Genomic DNA, 22,208 nt, shown 5'->3' with positions numbered 1-22,208 from the left:
AGCTGGAGTACGATAAACTTCGGTCCCCACATAAAAAAGTGTAACAAACTTAGATCAGGTGACCTAACAGGCCAGGTTACTGGACCACCACGCCCAATCCATCTATCAAGAAAAGCATTGTCAAGGTATTCCAAGCCATTATACTGTTTGAGTAGGCGATTTGTAAACAGAGTTCCATAGGTTGTGGACTAAGTTGAGGTACAGTGTCAGAACGTACGTCCTACAGGAAGTAATTTTATTACCGGATTCTTCCCTGGTCACTTCGCACTGGTGGACAAATTTCCCAGTTCATTTTTCCACTACCATATAGTACCAAACCAGGTTGTTTCAATAAACAAAATTTTCCACAAAAAAAAACAGTTCCAAATGTCACCTTTTCCCAACTTATTCGTTTCCGAATCCATCTTTCTCGACCCAAAAGATTCCAAATTATAGTACTTCTTCCAATCTACACTATTTACAAACTGTTTAAAGATTTAATTGTCCAATTGTTAATGACACTTTATGTTAGGTCTATAGATATTACATCCATTTGAAATTCAATTGTACAATTTCCTATTGTGTATGATATCACATCATGTTTTAATACTCAAATTATGTCCAATTGTTCGTAAATATTAAACATTTAATTTCTTTCTCCATACTCATATTTCTCCACGATGTTGAAAATACGTTTCTCAACAGGTGGACAACAGACATTTCGGATGCCAATGGCAACCCTCTTAATTTTTTAAAATAATTTTCCAATAACGGTAATTTACTTCTTCAAGATTTGGAGCATGTAGGTTTCGAGACTGTTGTGGTGCTTCTACGATCAAAAATGTCTCCCATTTTCTCTTCGTTATCACTCAAGCTGAGCATACTTTCTTTTCCCCGTAATTCTAATACGTGTTTTTTTTTCTTTTTTTTTTTTTTTTCAGAATGTGTCAAATTTATATCCATCAATATGTAAAATTTTCCCCTATACTGAAAATTTACAATTTAGGTCATGATATTAGGATTAGTTTACACAAAATTTATCATATTTCAAATAAAACACTATTCGTTATCATGGGAAAAAGTGTTGGGACAAATGGCGTGAGAAAAGAGGATTGGAAAGAGTAAACTGGGAAAGAAGTATTAGCAGATATTGAGAAAATGGGTATTGGAACTCAGGGTATATTGGGAATTCCAGACCTTGAGAAAAAAAAATTGGAAAAATGAATTGGGAGAACTGATCACCAATCCACTTTCGGAACAAATGGTTTCCGACATGTGGCTTAATACCTCAAAATACTTTAAATTATGTATCCTATCAGTTAACACAGTTTGTCGATTGAATTTAGATTCATACTGTACAGTAGTGGCAAAAAAAACCGGACCGACTCTTGTAGCTGATTTCAGAGCCTTGTTCACTCCAGAGCACGATAGACTGGTAACTAAGACTTTCGTGGTTCGAATCCTGCCTGGGAAGGAACCTTTTTTTTTTTTTTTGTTTCCTATTCAAATTTATTCCCAATACTTTTCGATTGCTCGTAAAATTCATGTTCTGTGAATAATAAGTTAATTAAGTAGTAAAATATCGCTGTAATAAAAAAGTACTGGGAATAAATTTGAATAAGGAACAAAAAAATGTCCTTCCCAGGCAGGATTCGAACCACGAAAGTCTTAGTTACCAATCTATCGTGCTCTGGAGTGAACAAGGCTCTGAAATCAGCTGCAAGGGTCGGTCCGGTTTTTTTACAGTGTGACTAACGATTTGAAGAAGCAACATAGAGCTACCAAATCCGGTGTAATTTTAATTGTATATAATGTTCTTACGAATAGAGTCCGGATTCTAATCTGGGGTGTGATGCAGCTTTTGCAGACAGCTTTCGTCTGCGTCTTCGTAACATGAAATTAGACTGTTCGGCAGACAGACTGCACCTATTGAAGTTAAACGGTAACAATTAAAATATAGGAATACCCAGGTATTACAGTGTTTCATAAAATTTCACCCGGAGGTAGGTATGTCAAGTCAAAATGTTGGGGAACGAGTACCATATATTTTGCTGAAAAACAATTCATGCAAACGTACAATTTGCATTGGAGTGGAAAAGTTTAAGAAACAAAGTGTTCCATAAAATATAGCATGGAAAATCTAACCTTAGTTTCATCATAAACCATGAAGGAGTCTGCAGATATCGAATAATTATTTCAAGGAACAAATTTGCAAAAAGGAGAGAAAAATAAAAAGACAGAGCGAAACAAAGAAAGAAAAAAAATAAAAAAGAGGAAAGAAAGAAAGAAAAGAAGGAAACGAAAGAAGGAAAGCGAGAAAGAAACGAAAGAAAGAAAGAAAGAAAGAAAGAAAGAAAAGAAAGAAAAGGAAAGAAAGAAAAGAAAGAAAAGGAAAGAAAGAAAAGAAAGAAAAGGAAAGAAAGAAAGGAAAGAAAAGAAGAAAAGAAAAGAAAGAAAAGAAAGCAAAGAAAGAAAGAAAATAAAGAAAAGAAGAAAAGAAAAGAAAGAAAATAAAGCAAAGAAAGAAAGAAAGAAAAGGAAGAAAAGAAAGAAATAAAGAAAGGAAAGAAAGAAAAGAAAGAAAGGAAGAAAGAAAAGAAAGGAAGAAATAAAAGAAAGGAAGAAATAAAAGAAAGAAAAGAAAGAAATAAAAGAAAGAGAAGAAAGATAAGAAAGAAAGAAAGAAAGAAAGAAAAAAGAAAGAAAGAACGAACTTAACCAAAAGAATAACTTAAGGTGAAATGTATACATTTATGACTAAGAAATGACTTTTTCAGTTTATTTTATTCTTTATAGGCTGCGCTTTTCTCTTGATCATGGTGAAATATTTTCTAATAGTGTCCGAGATATTTCCTTCAATTTTCCTCACTGTCACTTCGCTTTCCTTTTAAATGTATTCTGGTCGCTCGTTTTCCTAAACTTCAAAATTTAATTTGTTTCTCCTGACAACTCAAAACGTTTTTGAGATAGATTGATGAAATTCTGCATGCCTTTTCCTCACGTCTTAACAACATAAATTATGTTAATTCTCACATTTGTCACGTTATTTATGTTTAAAAAATGATATGGGTCATTAAAATGTCAAGATATAAATACAGTACATAAAAACTGGAGAAACATCACAACATCACAAACATTTCAAAGGAAGAAGCGCTTAAAAATTCATAGATTTGTGGAAAGTATAACGCGCTCTACTCATAGGCTGTTTCTGAATTTTTATGCTTTGTATAATTTAGTATAGTCTACATATATAAATATCAAGTATCTTCTTTTAAGAAACGTATTGGCGATTCTGAAATCTTTTTTGATATCGATTTTGAATTGTGGATACATCACGCCTTTGCCGGCTGAGTTATACCGGTTGAAATTTCTAAATTAAAATTTGTTCTACGATATTAAGATAGTGCACTATAGTTACTGTCTGTGTTCTAATTTCTAAGAGCATAAAAATAATTTACAATAGCAGCATGGTGGACTCACAAGTGCACTGCTATTGCGGATAAAAATTAAAAGTTATTTCACTATTAATAATAAAAATATGTGACTTACCAATAATGCTACTATAATATTATGTACAATTACGAAGAACCACTGAACTGTTGAAATTAATGTGTTCTGCAGGTGTTACACAACTCTAAGTGATGGACCGTAATAATCACACTTTAATATCCACAATCAGAAGCGCCACTGTTTCCACTCGTAAGTTTCTTTATTGCCAAAGTCGTAAATCCCAGTCACAAACAGTAGCATTACTTTTTTATTTCTTCAATATATAAAATGTAAAATAACTCCTCTAGCTTGAAAACTTCTATTTATACTCGTATATTTAGCGTAGATTATGTAACTGTCTCCAAACATTTCGTTTCAAATCTAAACACAAGTCTGCACTTCTTATAAATCTTTCTCACACCATACTGGCATAAAATGATGCCGCTCTGTAGTCTCGTGACTGAAAAAATAGTTTCGATCGCCAGCAGGAAGGAATATAAGTAGTTATCTCACTCTCACAGGAACTTGGTTTATGCCACTTTCCTTATATTTTCCTGTGTGGTCTAAAATTGTGGCCTGCCCCACGATGAACAAGCCTTGTGGGAATTCACCTGATCAATATACAATTCAACTCATCGCAAATAGGTTAACACAGAGCGAACTAGGTCATATGCTCTTGAAATCCCCTGACGGATGGAAAACTAAGTAGCTTTCGGGAAGAAGGGAAAACTTTCCCCCATTATCACTGACTTATGTCTCTGGGCAGATATTATTATTGCTTCCGTAATTTTTATTGTTTGTATATTCGCTACTGCTGCTGCTGCTACTCCTGCTAGTCTTAATCCTATTCCTGCTACTCACACCACTCCTACTTCTACTCCTATATTCAATTAAATAATCACACGTACTCTCAGATTTAATTGCAATGAACACCATTAGTGTCAAATTTAAACTTTATGGCGGGTGGACAATTTATCTATCATCCGGAAAGCGGCAACTTTTGTTAACGGCGAGCGTGCGTCTCAAACGCTGGTTAATGGAGCAACGGTGATTCGACAAACCACAGACTATTAGTGTAAAACATTATTAAATATAAGCAGTACATGTATGTATGTATGTATGTGTGTGTATGTATTCTAGAGCTAGGCGCATTCCCAAGTCCTTTCCGTGCGTCGCCGGCGTTCGGGAAATGCTATGGAATGATAACGGAATCGAAATAGTACATTATGCAACGAGCCTATAATGGTAGTAATTAAGACACAAGTATGTTTGTTTACGAAACGAGCGCAAGCAAGTTTCATAATTTTCATAAGAGCGTCTTAATTACCATTATAGGTAAGTTTCATACGACTTTTTATGCTCGACCATATTTCTAACTTTAAATTATTCAAAAGTTATGTTATGTTATGTTATGTTATGTTATGTTATGTTATGTTATGTTATGTTATGTTATGTTATGTTATGTTATGTTAAGTCAGTAGCGAACTGACCTGAATTGTGAGATGTGCGCAGACGCGAAAGTATTGGTTTTTTCCGAAGCCGAATGTCATTGACCTTGATAGAGAATAAGATGAAGATTAGACTTGATATAACCTGGAAATTGATTTAGAATTGAAAAACGAGATGACAAATTGAATTTATTTGAATATTATTTACAATTAACGCTAATTATTATAGTAACAGAACATAACCTTCTGCGACAGTATTGGATTTCCAGCATCCATGACTTTTCGCTAATTGTCTTTCGATTGCATATCCGAGAATAATCGATACTTGCGGTTTTATAACGGTACAAAGGTGATTTGTCATTGGCTTAACACCTGAACTTTAATGAATAGGTGTACTTTAATGAGGTTCATTAAAGGGCTATTACCAGGTGTATAATTACTACATTTCGGCATGGTCGAGCATAAATAGTTTTATACACTTCCTTTTAAGGGAATTCATCAAGACCCAAAATGAAAAAAAGGATATTTTTATATTTTTTTACACTTTATGGATGTATGGTTCATTCTGCTTAACTAGGTGTTTGATTTATTAAAATATTCGAATATTTACCATTTTAAATATATATATATATATATATATATATATATATATATATATATATATATATATATATATATATATATATTAAATATGAGTGTATTCATGTTTTAGAGAAAAAAATTTACCATTTTTCACAACAACAAAAATATTATCTCAGGAACTAGTTGCCTTAGAAGGCTGTAGTTTGACTTGTTTAGTAGTAAAATTAATGCTTCATAAAGCCTATGTTTCAATATCTTGACTATCCTGATTTACTAAAGAAAATGTTTGAGAGGAAGAACTCAGAATACTAATGAATCGTTCAATAATGTTGTTCGGTACCGAGTCTCAGAAAATGTGTTTGTTGTTATGTCAACGTTGGAACTTAATGTACTAGATGCCGTACGCACATTTTATGATAGATACACTGCAAGAATACAGGTGTGGAATGATGTAGGTATTTAAATAGGATATAATACCTCTAAAAACATGGCGAACTTGGACACATTGCGAATACGGGAGGCAGAGATCGCACTAACAAACACAACCAAAGAGGCAAGATCCAAGAGAAGGAGGGCAGTATTAGGTGAGCAGGATGGATACGAAAATGAGGACTACTAACCGGGGCGTTTTTAAAACATTTTTTCTGTAATAGGTGAGTTTTTATGGAAATTTTCACTTTAAACGTGATTTACTTAAAACTACATTTTTCAACGTAAATGACCCGTTTTCTCAGAAACTGCTAAGGTCATCTGTATTAAATTTTTATCATACATTTCAGATAAAGTTGCCTCGTTTAATTATTAGGCAGCGGCATTCCTTTTAAGATTTGTAGGTCTTTATTGCATGCACCGATAATAAAATGAAAATGCGGCGTTGTCATGTCTTGTTTGTTGCTGCTATATATTAATATAACATGCATATGGGCTAGCTTAATTGCTCAAAGCATGAGTTAATTTGAAGATTATTTATATTATTTAGATTATTTATTTTAAATTAATTATTTAAAGAAATAATTAAATGTTTCTCCATAAGGAAAACCGGAAAGTTTGACTTTTTGTAATAATTCTTTTATTGTTAAGGATTGGCCCTTATTACAAGAACTATATATTTCACGGCGAATGTAATCACACGTAAAACCATCTACTTTATTAAATTTTGTGACTTTGTGTCCACGCTTTTTAGGTGTCTTAGGTCCCTTTTTTACAATTTTACTTACAGTATTTCTATTTAATTTAAGAATTTTAGATGTCTCCGAAATTTTTCCTTGACCTAAATTGTTTTTCAGAACATACGTGTGAGCATTGCACACAAACGTTTGACACTGCTTACATAATTTTGGTCTAGCTTTTGAATTTGAATTGTTATTTAACTCTGATATATTATTATTATTATTATTATTATTATTATTATTATTATTATTATTATTATTATTACCATCGTCGTTATTGACGTTCATGGGTATCGGTTCCGACACTTCACACGCTTCCCATGGCCTCCACATTTTTATTATACACTGAACTGTAATATAATTAATTTTCACTGTGAACTAGAACAAGACACACTGCTAAAATTTGCAACTCTGGTTTATACACTCCGCGTGGAGTATTGGAGCGGCCTTCAAAAGACTTGACGACGACAATGGACAGCGACATAATTAAACTACAAAGCTTCCGTCCTCTTTGACACCGCTAGCCTACTAATTGAACGTGGCTACTTTACCACTGTGATGATGTAGAATTACTTTAATTGAGTTTGCTATAATAGTTTATTTAAAAAAATAAATATCTGATTTTTTTAAGAAAATTTTAGAGGTTTTTAAAAAACCATATCTTTTTCTATTACATATTTTATCATTACATCGAATCAGTGTATTCAGAAGGAATGAATAAATATCCTGTAAAAATATCACATTTCTATACCTAATAATGTACCGAGATAACGGGACATTAATATAGCTGTTTTAACATTGGTGAGATATGGCTTGAGGACTCTCCTTAAAACCGAAATTATTTATTACTGTTTGGTGTGGATAATTATGAATAAAAATTTACTGTATACAGTCTGGGCCAAAACTAGAACTATCCTCAGGCTGGAACGCACAAACTCCATCCAATAGTTAGCAGAAATCATTGTACACAGAACCAGCACTAGAATTACTGTATTTGATGCACATCACTCCCTGATAAATTAACTCGTAGATACTGAATATGTACTGACATTGTCCAGTCGTTCAGGAGAAATTGCTGTACACACAGACAGATGTTATGGTTAAAGCCACTTTTCGGTTATCGGGGATGCTGAAAATTTCAAAATATATTTATACACATTTACAATATTTTCTCCTCATGGCTTATATCTTGTAAATGGCTAATAATGGAGTAAACAAATACGTAATAATTGCGACACGATGAGTGGGATTTCTTAACACAATGATTGGGAATCCCTGAACTAGACGGAAGAGGGGAACACTTTGCAAATCTATTCCATGTAGGAAAGGAATTGATTTTATGTCTACTTTCTTCCTTTATGTTATAAGAAAAAACTTGAATTCAATTCAGATTAAGATTAAACCTGATACTTGCCTACATATGAGATAGTCTAATTACTTTAAAATTGATTCTCTAAATAATGTAAGGCATATTTACCACGTCGCTTGAAGCTGAAGTCTTGAGCCTTACGTCTTGAAGGAAGGAATGACTGATAAATTTTGACCCTCTACGCGAAAGCTCCTTCGATTACATGCGTATGGACACTCATCGTTCTAAAGATATAATTCTGTGATTCACCGAAATATGACGCATTCTCTTGACCCCTCCAGTGCTTTATGGCGCTATAAAGTTGAGTGATTTTTTTTGTGAGAGATTGAGAGAGAGAGACGGGCAGACAGAGAGACAGAAAGAGACGGGGAGAGAATCACATTTTGTCGTGTTGGTTTGTCGGATGCCATGGCATGCATCCTTTGTGGAAGGAAATGTGGATAATAAATTGTCACATTACAATTAAGATACGAACAGACCTAATTACAAGATAAGGTATAGATTAGGAGAGCTGAAGATTAAATGAGTACAAGAGAAAGAGAGAAACTGAGGAAAAATCTGCAAGAGTGAGAACTTCAAACAACAAGTACTGTAAATATAAAAAGTGTCGATGCCTGAAGGCTGAAGATGGTTGTAGACTTGTGCGTCATTTGCATGGGAGCGGGAGAAATAAATCTTTAACGAAACATCACACCTCTAATGTCAACGAAACTATGACTAGAATATAATAAAAGATAAAACAAGCATTACAGATTAATAAAAATACAAAAGATACTGAACGACCACTCAAAAAAGACATGACTTCCAAAATCCATAACTGGCCACTCCTACAATGATTTGGAGAAGAGGACAAAAAGGGAAAAAATAGAAGACACCGGACAGGACAACAGAGTACAGGAGGAGAAGGACAAGAAGGCGATGACGAACTAGGAATGAAAGGACAAGAATAGGACGAAAAAAGAGAAGAAGAAATGTTTAGCAATGTAATAGTCCTCTGCTATTTTTATATATTCATTATTACTATTATTATTAAATTGTTTTAAGGACTTGTAAGGTATCTGTTATGTTCGTGAGTTCGTGGTTATTATCAACTAGCCGTACCCGTGCGCTCCGCTGCATCCGTTAGAAATAAATATAAAGTAATTACATAATTAAAATAGGACATTTGATCCAGGGAACATTCGTGTTTGATAGAAGGATAAATCGTTTATTATGTTACTTAAACTGTATTAAAAAAATTAAAATGCTATCATTTTGATCCAGAAACCACTCATTTGGTCATAAAAATTATTTTAGGAAATACAGGAAACGAATGCCTATCAAGTTTTCTGTGCATAAGAAGCTATTTTAATCTTACCTGTCCTCGATTCACTCAGAAGTTACTGTAATAACATTATAACATTATGTTCATCTAGAGAAACTACACTTTACAATGGTGAATTAATAATTAATTATACAAATCGGTTAATTTAGCTTCCGATATTACTTCATACAAACACAGAAACATTCTCTGTAGGCTACCATATGTTTCATAGCTTTCGATTGTTGTTGTCCAAAGCCCCTTATAGGCGAAGTCATTTGTATTTTATTTCATTACACCGCCTTAGATGGCGTTGTTATTGTAATTTTGAAACTCATTTATCTCATTAAATATCAGTCCTATCAAAATTTTTCAAGGAATAAAACTTATCGGAAATTATTTTTAAAGAAACTTTTGTTATGTAATATTTTTCATGAAAATTAATAATAAGGGAGATATTTCGATTTATTTAATTCAAGCTCCCTTATAACCTCCCTTTTAAATAAAGTATTTTGAATGCCATATAGCCTAAATTCTAAGTTACAACGAACTTAATTTATATTCCAATTTTCATATAAAACGGTTCAGCCATTATCGCGTGAAAAGGTAACAAACATCCAGAGAGACAGACAGACAGACATACAAACAAAAATTTCAAAAAAGCGATTTTCGGTTTCAAGGTGGTTAATTATATATGTTAGGATCAATTACTTTTGGAAAATCGAAAATTACCAGAAACATTTCGGCTACAGATTTATTATTAGTATAGATTAAATGTGTCGCAAATTGGATTTATTCCTGTTATGTTTGAAGTCTGCTAAATGCTCACTGTAACGGGTTCTGAAATTTCTTTTGGTTTGACCTAATTGCTACAACAGATTTTACAATAATTTAATAAGTATATTCCGCTATTGGATCGATTGTTTCGACTCTGTAATTTATTAGGAATAATATTGTTACGCTTTTTAGTTTATTATTTAACGACGCTGTATCAACTACGAGGTATTTAGCGTCGATGAGATTGGTGATAGCGAGATTGTATTTGGCGAGATGAGGCCGAGGATTCGCCATAGATTACCTGGCATTCAACTTACGGTTGGAAAAACCTCGGAAAAAAACCAACCAGGCAATCAGCCCAAGCGGGGATCGAACCCGCGCCCAAGCGCAACTTCAGACCGGCAGGCAAGCGCTATTGTTGTGTTCGCTAAGTGGTTTGGCCATGAGTATCACAAATGGACAAATAAAAAATTAACCATTAGCAACATAACTTTAGAAATATTCGCGAGAAGAATAAAATTATTCAGTCCTGGAACTGCATCGAAATATTCGCTTTCTTAAGATGAATGTAATTCTTCATACAATAATCAGAATAAAAACCCCCATTTCGTACTTTATTGTAAGATAACAAAAGTATTTTTATTTTTATATCTTTGAAGGCGAAATAATATTGTTTTGCTGTTACTAAGAATTCAACGAAATAACATATTTGATATTCGTGAAAATGGTATTCCTGTTCTGCTGTGACATCCTGACCATTCTCCATCATCCCTCGAAATTTCTAGCAATCCTTCACTGGGACGGCGAAATCCGAAGTGAGACAAGTGGCCAACAGGCTTGGAGCTCACATATTCAGTTTTTCACAGCCCCAACTCCCCCCTTGCAAGGACGTGTTTTCACGTACCTTTAAAGATTCTCCTCCCATTTCCCCTCTCTCATTCATTCATTCATTCATTCATTCATTCATTCATTCATTCATTCATTCATTCATTCATTCGTTCGTTCAACCACAGTCCCAGTCGTTACCGGCACGCTAAGGAGATCTTTGCGTTCCCGTGTGCCACACCACTGACAATGTCTGCCGCAGCAGCAGACGAAACGTATGGAAGCAACAGCGCCAACAGACCACGGCCCTTTAGCCCGGATAACATCGATCCATATTTAGAAATAGCGTATAAGAGGGTCTTAGACTATAAGGGCCCTATTCATAGACATTCTTAGCGCGGACTTTCGGTGGATGATCAGCGAACTAACGTTTTTCGTATTCATAAACAAGTGTTAGCGATATGATATGATGTATGATGTATGATATATGATGTATGATATATGATGTATGATATATGATACGATATATGATACGATATATGATACGAGATATGATATTATATGATATGATATGATATGATATGATATGATATGATATGATATGATATGATATGATAGGATAGGATAGGATAGGATAGGATACGATACGATACGATATGATATATGATATGATATGATATGATATGATATGATATGATATGATATGATATGATATGATATGATATGATATATGATATGATATGATATGATATGATATGATATGATATGATATGATATATGATATGATATGATATGATATGATATGATATGATATGATATGATATGATATGATATGATATGGTATGATAGGATAGGATAGGATAGGATAGGATAGGATAGGATACGATACGATATGATATGATATATGATATGATATGATATATGATATGAATCCTGTTTAGCACGCTCGTAGCGCGGGCTAGCGAAATGTCTATGAATAGCACCCTAAATGTTTAGTTTAAATGTAGTTCTGTTTATAAGTATGAATAAGGATGTAATTATTTATCTTATTAGAACTGTTGTATCAGTGAAGCGTGGTGAGTCAGTGAAGTTACAGTTTTACAGTGTAGTGAATAGTTTCGATCAGTGATAATTTATAGTGTCAATGAAATGTGTTCTATAGTGTCAGTAAAATGTGTTATATAGTGTCAGTGAAATGTGTTCTAAAGTGTCAGTGAAATGCGTCATATTGCCAGTACAGTGAGTGAGACGAGAGTAAAGTGAAAGATTATTACCAGGGAACGGATTTATATGGACTAAAAATATATGAAATATGTAAATATATATGTAGTTATTTTTACCAAAATATGGAATTAAATATGGATTTTTACCAAAATATGGAATTAAATATGGACTTAAAATTATAAAAAAATGACTATGTACGTTAAATATTGGTACATTTTAATCAAACTAAACAAAAAATATAATGGACGTACCTTATCTTCCAATGTAGTTTCAACAAAACACAATTTTTATTGTCTGTTACCATAACAATAGGTTACAAACATTTCTTTCAAGTGCTGAAAAGTGAATCTTCTTCTATTGTCTCTGAGGATAGATTTATACTGACTAAAAGAGCGTTCGACGTCACAAGAAGTAACTGGTACATAATTCAATTTCACAATGTCTGCTGGGGATAAGTCCAAGTTAATCTTCACTGTTGATTCACCACTCATCACAGCAACAACCTTTTGTAGTTCTTCATATCCAGGGTTTTTTGAAAGTACAGTGTCCACCTTAGCTCTTACTGCATCTGCAACTTTACCTCTACCACGATTCAGTTGTTCCACAGTACTATTTATAATTTCAAAACTTTCAGATAGTGAAAGGTGCCTATTTTGGAGACTTTTGAGCGTTTTTATGATGCATGAAAATGTATGCTGAATGTGAGCTAAGTCATTCTTCACACTTATGTCACAGGTAACTGTTTTCGCAGTATCAATTGAGACTGCATCTTCAGAGTCCAATGCAAGGAGAACATTGTTAATAGAGTCTATATGTTCGGCATAATATTCAACTGCTTCTAGCCATGTACCCCATCTAGTTAAAATTGGCTTTGGTGGCAATGGAATTTCAGGGTACATTTCTTTCAACACGTTAACTCTACTGGGAGCTTTGAGAAATACTTTTTTCACTGATGAAATCAACAAATCTACTTTAGGGAAATTGTCTCTGACCACTTCTGCCACACGATGAAATGCATGCGCCACACAAGTAAAATGAGTCAATTTAGGATATACAACAGATAATGCTTGTCCAGCTTTGACCATATAAGGGGCAGCATCGCTAATAAAGAATAACACATTATCGTACATAATACCCTTTGGCCACAGGATACCCATAGCTTCGTTGAACAGTTTAACTATAGTTTTGTTATTGCACTTTTCTAGAACATCACAATGTAAAAGAATTCGTTCAGAATATTGTTCACTTAACAAACCGATAACTACATTACCAACAAGTCTACCTTCTTTGTCGGGAGTCTCATCAATGGAAACCCAAATTGAACTATCTTTAATTTCATCTCTTATCTTCTGTATTGTCTCATCGTAGATGGATGGAGCATACGTCTTCCTAAGTGTTGACTCATCCGGGATTGTATGTTGAGTATATTTTTCAAGGAATTCCCTGAAGACCTTATTCTTTAGTTTGTAGAGAGGAATATCAGCAGAGATGAGAGAACGGCACAGGTCGATGTTAAACTCAGATCTTACATTCGATGTTGTTGGTTGTGTTAAAAACAATTGTCTCTGCTTGGAATTTAGTTGTTTGTTGGCCTGATGTTTACTAGTTGTAATGTGTTGTTGCACCAGGAACTTTTGTGTAGATGATACTGCACACTGACACAAATTACAAAATAATATTTTATTGTCAGTTGATAAACCATCTTCTTTAAATTCTGAAATGTAACTTGTTAGTTTTGATTTTAAATTGACTGAATGACGTACTTTTGGCATATTTACCGTCTTTATAGTATGATTTACAAAACTGAACCTATGTGTACTCTGACTGGCATTTAACTGTTGAGCTGCACAACTGAAGTCTGTTAAAAATTTTAAATTAAATTAATACAGTTTTGTAACTTACTTTCCCATTGTTGATAGGACTGCTAATTTTCAAATAACTCTGATGTTAAAGGGATTACTGAACATGTGTTTAAATCTCTATTGTTGAAATGTATTTTTAAAAGTTAATGGAATTTTGTTTTGTTTTATTGTTAAACCTAATATAATATGGACTGTTTTATATGAAATATGGAAAATATATGGAAATTAACGAAAATATGTACTAAACTCTAAAATATGGAAAAATATGGAAAATAAAAGTAGGATTTTTCAACCCTACACATTGTGAAACATAAAGATAATGCAAAATATAAATTATATTAGCTTTATAAGTAAATATGTATTTACATATAAATCCTTTCCCTGATTATTACCAATGTGAAACTTATGTAGGGCCTATACATATGTAGGTTGTAATGTAAAATTAGGTTCACTTATTAATTAGGTTATTTTATGTATTATTAATTGTAATTATTGTGTATTCTTATTGCATTGTGTATATAATTGTATTGTGTATTGTATAATTGTATTGTGTATTATAACTTTATTTTGTATTGTTTATATTGTATATACCACTGCCACCGGGTGCATGCCCACTTGCAGTGTAAATAAATACATACATACATACATACATACATACATACATACATACATACATACATACATACATACATACATCATAATCATCACCCTCATCAACACCATAATTCATTACGAATGTAATGTAGATACTGTGATATACTTTAAATCAGCGGTAATCAACTGGCGATCCACGGGCTGGATCCGGCCCGCGACCTGGTTTATTCCGGCCTCCGGGAGTCTGAGGTTTAGTTTTCAAAAGCACTTTGCTACTGCACCAACATAGTACTGGTATACAGTTTTTATTATCAGCACGGTTCATAATAGTTTACATGTTTCGCAGTAGACTATTTACGTTCTCACAAGCATTTAACAGAAAAAAGATCATCTTCTGTGGACCTCTGGAAAAAGAACTAAGGAAGAGACTAGTGAAGAGCTTTGTGTGGAGTGTTCCATTGTATGGGGCAGAAACATTTGTTATTCTAGATTTAATTTGTAATTCAGTAAATATAAAATATTCGTTGTTTCTCTATGATAAATTATCTAGCTTTAATTATTCAGGTAATCTTTTCGTACTTTGATTTTATTCTAATTGTAAATTTAATACTAATTGTAATGTTATTTGTAATTGTAATTGTAAATCTAATACTAATTGTAATTTTATTGTTGATATTGTAGTTGGAATCTCCTGGTAGAGGGGCAGAGAAGGCCTGACGGCCTTATCTCTACCAGGTTAAACAAATAAATACTAAATACTAAATAAACATGGAAATTACGACGAAGTGAAGAGAAGCGAATAGAAGCATTTGAAATGTGGACATGAAGAAGAATGGAACGTGTGAAGTGGACAGACAGAGTAAGAAATAATTGTTTAAAAATTGTGTGTCATAATTATATTTATAACGGTAATTCTATAGTATTTATAAATAAACTGGGTTAATTGATGAAAATGGTTATTTATTTATTTATTACTTTATTAATTAATTAATTGTATTATTAGTTAATTAATTTGCTAATTAATTAATTCGTGAATTAATCGATTAATTCGTGAATTAATTTTATGTTAATTAATGTGTTAATTAATTAATTAATTTGATAATTAATTGATTTGTTTATTAATTTATTAATTTATTAACTTATTAATTTATTACTTTATTAATTTATTACTTTATTAATTTATCAATTTATTAATTTATTAACTTATTAATTTATTAATTTATTATTTTATTAATTTATTAGTTTCTTTATTTATTTATTTATTTATTTATTATTTATTATGTTATTAATTTATTAATTTAAAATTTAATTTATTTATTTTAATAACATTTGAAACATCTTTGACAAGAATAACATAATCAAAATCTACCATTCTTTATTTCAATTCGTCCTCAAAGCATCGTAATTTTTATCAACAGGTCGGTTCATTTCTATGCAAAGCTGTTAAGGAATTCTTCCGGCGTGCTTTGCTGAGAAGGCGACAGCACGCCCGCCCGTGTCACTTTCACGTGGCAAGAAGAATTCATCTCTAGTGTGCCAAATTCAGCAGATGTTACTTCAAGATCTACAGGTCGTTAATACCTGTTCTTTTGACACTATCCAAGCTTTCTGAACAACACAACTAGCAAATTTTTAAAATTCGGCCCATTTTTCCCACGTTACATAACCAATTGTGGAGACTTCACACATTATACGTCATTACAATTTTTAAAACCCCCCTGTGGAATGAAAAAAATTCGAACTGAATAAGAAGTCAATTTGGCTTGGAACTCAAAGCTCAAACCAATCTGCGAGTCTTTTCGTCATTTCAACCACTCATTCATTTCATTACACTCTGTTCTAAACTTCGCCATTATTCGCCTCGACCTTACGGTTTGGCTCACAGATGTCGGTAGTGACTAGATGTATAGACCACTTAGTTCATCACAGAATATCCAGAGTGTACGATTGCACTCATAATCACTTGTGATAATGAAGAATTGCTACGATGTCACAGGAGAATCGAAGAACCCAGAGAACATCCTGTGTTGCTGAACCACGGACTTGCCCAAAACAAGTTATACATTCCCGGTGGATCCACCAGGATTTTAACCCAGGTACCCTTGCTTATAAACCAAGCGCGATAGCACTGAGCCACTTTGGCGGTTCATGCATATTACATACATACATACATACATACATACATACATACATACATACATACATACGTACATACATACATACATACTTACATCTATTTTTTTGTGTACATTTTATTCAATTGTCGGTTTCTGGTTTAATTATGTAAATCCTACTTAATTGTAATCTAATACTAATATGTATACTAATGTGTTTATTTTATTTTTACTATGTACATTTTTTTTATTGAATTTCGGCTTCTGTTTTTATGTGATTCGTATTTGATTCTAACAACATTAATATGTATTCCACTGTTTATTTTTATTTTATGAGGTAAGTTTTATTTAACTACCTCTTTTGATCTCATTATGTACCTAAATTGTATCAGTATGTAATTACTTAATTCCGATCCAGTTTTATGTTCAACTGTGTAAGCAAGTTTTAATCCTGGTTGAGTGTAAGAGAAGGCCTTAAGGCCTTACTCTGCCAGGTTAAATAAAGCCATTATTATTATTATTATTATTATTATTATTATTATACATACATACATGCATACATACATACATATTCAGTAGAAACTCGATTATCCGGACCTTAGTCATCCGGATCCTCAATTATCCGTTCGTGAAAGCCCATCTCTCTTATTTTTTTACTACTGTACGGTATGTATTCCAGTGGTTTGAAAGGCAAGAAGAGGCAGAAACGGTCCAGCTATTACAGCTGAAAAGGATTCGCGATTTACCCCTCACGAAAAAGGAGAAGACTATCCAGCAAAAGAAAATTAGCGATTTCTTCAAACCGGGCTACATTTCAAGTTTTTAGGCTTCATACTGTAATCTATACTAATAATAAATCTGTAGCCGAAATTTTTCTGGTAATTTTCGATTTTCCAAAAATAATTAGTCCTAACATATATAATTAACCGCCCTGAAACCGAAAATCGTTTTTTTTTAATTTTTGTTTGTATGTCTGTCGGTCTGTCTGTCTGGATGTTTGTTACCTTTTCACGCGATAATGGCTGAACCGATTTATATCAAAATTGGAATATAAATTAAGTTCGTTGTAACTTAGAATTTAGGATATATGGCATTCAAAATATTTTATTTAAAAGGGGGGTCATAAGGGGACTTGAATTAAATAAATCGAAATATCTCCCTTATTATTAATTTTCATGAAAAATATTACATAGCAAAAGTTTCTTTAAAAATAATTTCCGATAAGTTTTATTCCATGCAAAATTTTTATAGGACTGATATTTAATGAGATAAATGAGTTTCAAAATTACAATAACAACGCCATCTAAGACGGTGTAATGAAATAAAAAAACAAATGACTTCGTCTATAACGGGCCTTGGACAACAACAATCGAAAGCTATGAAACATATGGTAGCCTACAGAGAATGTTTCTGTGTTTGTATGAAGTAATATCGGAAGCTAAATTAACCGATTTGTATAATTAATTATTAATTCACCATTGGAAAGTGTAGTTTCTCTAGATGGACATAATGCTATAATGTTATCACAGTAACTTCTGAGTGAATCGAGGACAGATAAGATTAAAATAGCTCCTTATGCACAGAAAACTTGATAGACATTCGTTTCCTGTATTTTCTAAAATAATTGTTATGACCAAATGAGTGTCTCTGGATCAAAATGATCGCATTTTAATTTTTTAATACAATTTAAATTAAGTAACATAATAAACGATTTATCCTTCTACCAAACACGGATGTTCCCTGGATCAAATGTCCTATTTTAATTATGTAATTACTTTATATTTATTTCTAACTGGTCCAGCGGAGCGTACGGGTACGGCTAGTTATTTATAAATGTTTTCTTGTTCAGTATGTTTATTTGATTAATGTTCATATACTATACATGTATTGCAACAAAGTTTCTGTAGCATTTTGAAATTCTTGGTTATATCGTTTTAAAATTTTGAATTCGATTGTCCGGACTTCAGATTATCCGGACTACCTCCGGTCCCAATTAGTCCGGATAATCTAATTTCTACGAGAGACACACACACACACACACACAAACACACGCACGCGCACACACACCATCTGCATAGATAACTATCTTACAATATTTTGTCCTACTTCACTTCAGCATAATCTTTATTACTATTGTATGTGCTTTCCAAAAAATAATTCCACAGTTTCAGATTTACGACTTACTCTTGTGAGACGAATTGTACACTGGCGATCAAAGATACCTGATCCCTATTAACCGATAATTTGTTGGTGTTATTGTGGCTTCTTTAGTTATTACTTCTATGGCGAAGATACTAGTCAGTGTTGCCAATAGTGCATAAATATACCCGCATTATAGAACTTAATATTTCATCTTCCTCTGATGATTGTAAAACAACACTGGGTTTAGCGGGAAATCGGTGACATTGTCAATTTTGAGAATAATTTATACTTAATCTACATTATCACTTTCCCCGACACTTTTTTAACCGGCCCAATAATGGTGACACCTATTGAGAACTTGCAGAACAATTTCAAAGTTGTTTTTTTTTTAATATATCTTCGGTTCTGACTTATCCTGTGGTTAGAAAGTTCGCTTAGGCTACACTATCACAAAATCGCAGAACAGACATCTTCGAAAACCAGTGTACTGACAAAATGTTGAATTTTTATCTTTACAATTTCTTGACATAATAATTTCTTTCCACATCACTATGTTACTGTATGACTTATGAGTAAACAGTTTTGCTACAAATGATATAGCGCTTTTAAAAATAACACGAGTAACCGCCAGTAAGTAGTATAACAAAGTTTTGTGAAATTTTTTTAGAAAAATTTGTTTCAAATAAAATTTATTTTATTTTCAAATGTAGGACTTTCTGCTTTTTTTTTCGATTGGAAATAAATCTCAAATGTGAAGTTACTTGACCTTAAGTATATTTGTCTTCCAATGTAATTATAGCAGGTTAAGAATGACAAATTTGAGGTAGGAAAGTACCAAAGTGAGCCTTCTGTCTTATACGAAGAGGAACTTTGGATTACATTATTTCATGGATACACGTGTATACTGCATGTGAAACATGCCCTTCTTCATGAACGGAAATGAGTAGAGGCAAAAACCTATTACTGCATTGACAGCTTATACAGGCCTAACTTTCAATGTAGACTTTTCGGCATTGGGGAACCAAGAAATCCGTTTTAAGAATGGATTTCATTTTTCCGTTGACTATTTATTTTCTTTATGAACAGTGCTTAAGTTCTCCGCTATATTCCAGATAATTTAATACTTACGTTGAGGATTAGGGTTTTAGTTGTGTAATTATTAATCGTGACTGGTGATTTCCTCTGCTCTTGGGTCTTGACAGGTGATGTAAATGCACGAAACGTTGAAGAGGGCACAAAAGGATAGGATGCAGACGGAATGTTCATTCTCCGACTATTTTATTTTATTTTATTGGGTTATTTTACGACGCTGTATCAACATCTAGGTTATTTAGCGTCTGAATGAAATGAAGGTGGTAATACCGGTGAAATGAGTCCGGGGTCCAGCACCGAAACCCAGCATTTGCTCGTATTGGGTTGAGAGAAAACCCCGGAATAAACCTCAACCAGGTAACTTGTTCCGATCGGGATTCGAACCCGGGCCATCTGGTTTCGCGGCCAGACGCGCTGACCGTTACTGCACAGGTGTGAACAACCTGGTTGAGGTTTTTCCTGTGGTTTTCCCTCAACCCAATATGAGGAAATGCTGGGTAACTATCCATGCTGGACCCCGGACTCATTTCACTGGCATTATCACCTTCACCTCATTCAGACGCTAAATAACCTAAGATGTTGATAAATTGTCATAAAATAAAAAACCTACTAAAAGCAATAAAATTACACCTGTTGCAAGTTCCGGTACGTTAAGGAAATTAAGTCGCAAAAGATAGTTTCAAAATACAAAATTGTCATCACAATCACTGTCCGACATGAACTTCCTAATGTCTTCTTACAAAAACATTAACACGACAAACATTATATGTTGTATAACAAATTACAAAGCTACGGGTGGGATAATACTGATATTTATACAAAATATCACCTCGCATCTCAGGAGTCTCAGAAATACTTCACAGTTGGCCATACTGACTGAACTTGTTGCCCCTGATCGCGGCCTTGAGAGAACTCCAAGTGGCTGTCGGGAACTGCAGATATTTAATGGCCCTTATTCTGCGGTGTCTTACTTGAATTACTAGTTACTTAACATTCATTAAAACTGTAACGGCGCTCTGAACAGTCAAATTTGATGTTTAACTCACCTGTACATGTTGCAGATTTAAGTGGAACAACCTACACAGCAAGAGAAGCAAAAAACGGCATGCAATGCAGGAAACACTAACTCAAATGACGTTTTACTTCAACGACTACCAACCTTCTTCTCATCTTGGCGCATCAAAATATATTTTACGTTTAACAAACTAATAACATTATAATATAAATGTTAGTTACTTTTGTGTTATTTAGTTTAATTTATTAAATGCAATTTCGAATATAAAATAATAGGAATAATTACTGAAAAAATAAACACTCAACAATTATATTTAGACTTAGAATATTCCACGTAAAAAAATGACAGACGAAATGAGGAAATCCCTATGGTTGCGTAACGTCTATACAGGAATTTACGTAATGTAATTAGGATAAATAAATAATATATGCTGTAAGATTTAAGTGTGTCTAATGAACACAAATCAATAAACCATGAATAACAGTCGATATAATAAAATGCTCTTATTGCTTTTTATCCATCTGTATGCGAGTAATATGGCGTGCGGTAGCGTCACGGTTAAGGCGTAACGCTGTAAGTCGGAAGGTCGCGGATTCGATTCCCGATGGGGTCATGGACTTTTCAATTGATCTAATCTTTCCAGCCTCTAACAGAAATGAGTACCAGGGGCATTTCCTTGGGGGGTAAAGGCGGCGGGCACGTAGAACTGACATCCCTACTGCCAATAATGCCGATTGTCTGTAAAGGTGAGAGCCTTAACCTCTCACCAACCCTCTGGGTTATGGGGTTGACTGTTTTATGTGAGTAATACCATACTTGTAATATGAGCTCGTCTCATAACTTCATAAGTAGGCCTAATGTCGATTTTGAAGTTTGGTGTTTAATTACTTTCTTTAGTTGGGCAATCCTATTTACAGCACGTTATGGTTATTATTATGTATTGTAAGCATATGGGAGTCATCAATAAGTTATTAATTTTATTTATTTATTTATTTATGTATTTATTTATTTATTTCATCAATCATTGTTCACGTCATGGCGGATTAGATGTATTCCAGTTCTTAATCCGCCATCACTCTCTATACAAATATAACACAAACTAATACATAATGAACCTATAAGCATCCTCTGTTTACAATAATAATAATAATAATAATAATAATAATAATAATAATAGTTATAATAATAATGGTACACAACTAATAATAAGTATAGCTCCTGTATTTA

At 33.1% G+C, this 22,208-nt stretch overlaps 1 protein-coding gene across 2 annotated transcripts in view; it reads right to left on the bottom strand.

Annotated features, from left to right (window-relative positions):
• LOC138693132 (uncharacterized) overlaps window positions 1-21,116 on the bottom strand; it is a 36,110-nt gene extending 14,994 nt beyond the window's left edge. Inside the window, exon 1 of one of the 2 annotated variants that reach the window (XM_069816831.1) lies at window positions 21,013-21,116. In XM_069816831.1, the coding sequence (XP_069672932.1) occupies window positions 21,013-21,020 (8 nt within the window). In that variant the 5' untranslated portion in view covers window positions 21,021-21,116. Of the gene's footprint in view, window positions 1-8,144; window positions 8,244-21,012 lie in introns of those variants that run through there. The other variant, XM_069816922.1, reaches the window with a different exon arrangement.
• Window positions 21,117-22,208: the final 1,092 nt, after the last annotated feature.

This window comes from Periplaneta americana, chromosome 1, assembly GCF_040183065.1.
Source record: "Periplaneta americana isolate PAMFEO1 chromosome 1, P.americana_PAMFEO1_priV1, whole genome shotgun sequence".
NCBI lineage: Eukaryota > Metazoa > Arthropoda > Insecta > Blattodea > Blattidae > Periplaneta > Periplaneta americana.
The sequence above is the reverse complement of the archived record's forward strand: the minus strand, read 5'-3'. Positions and strand labels throughout refer to the sequence as shown.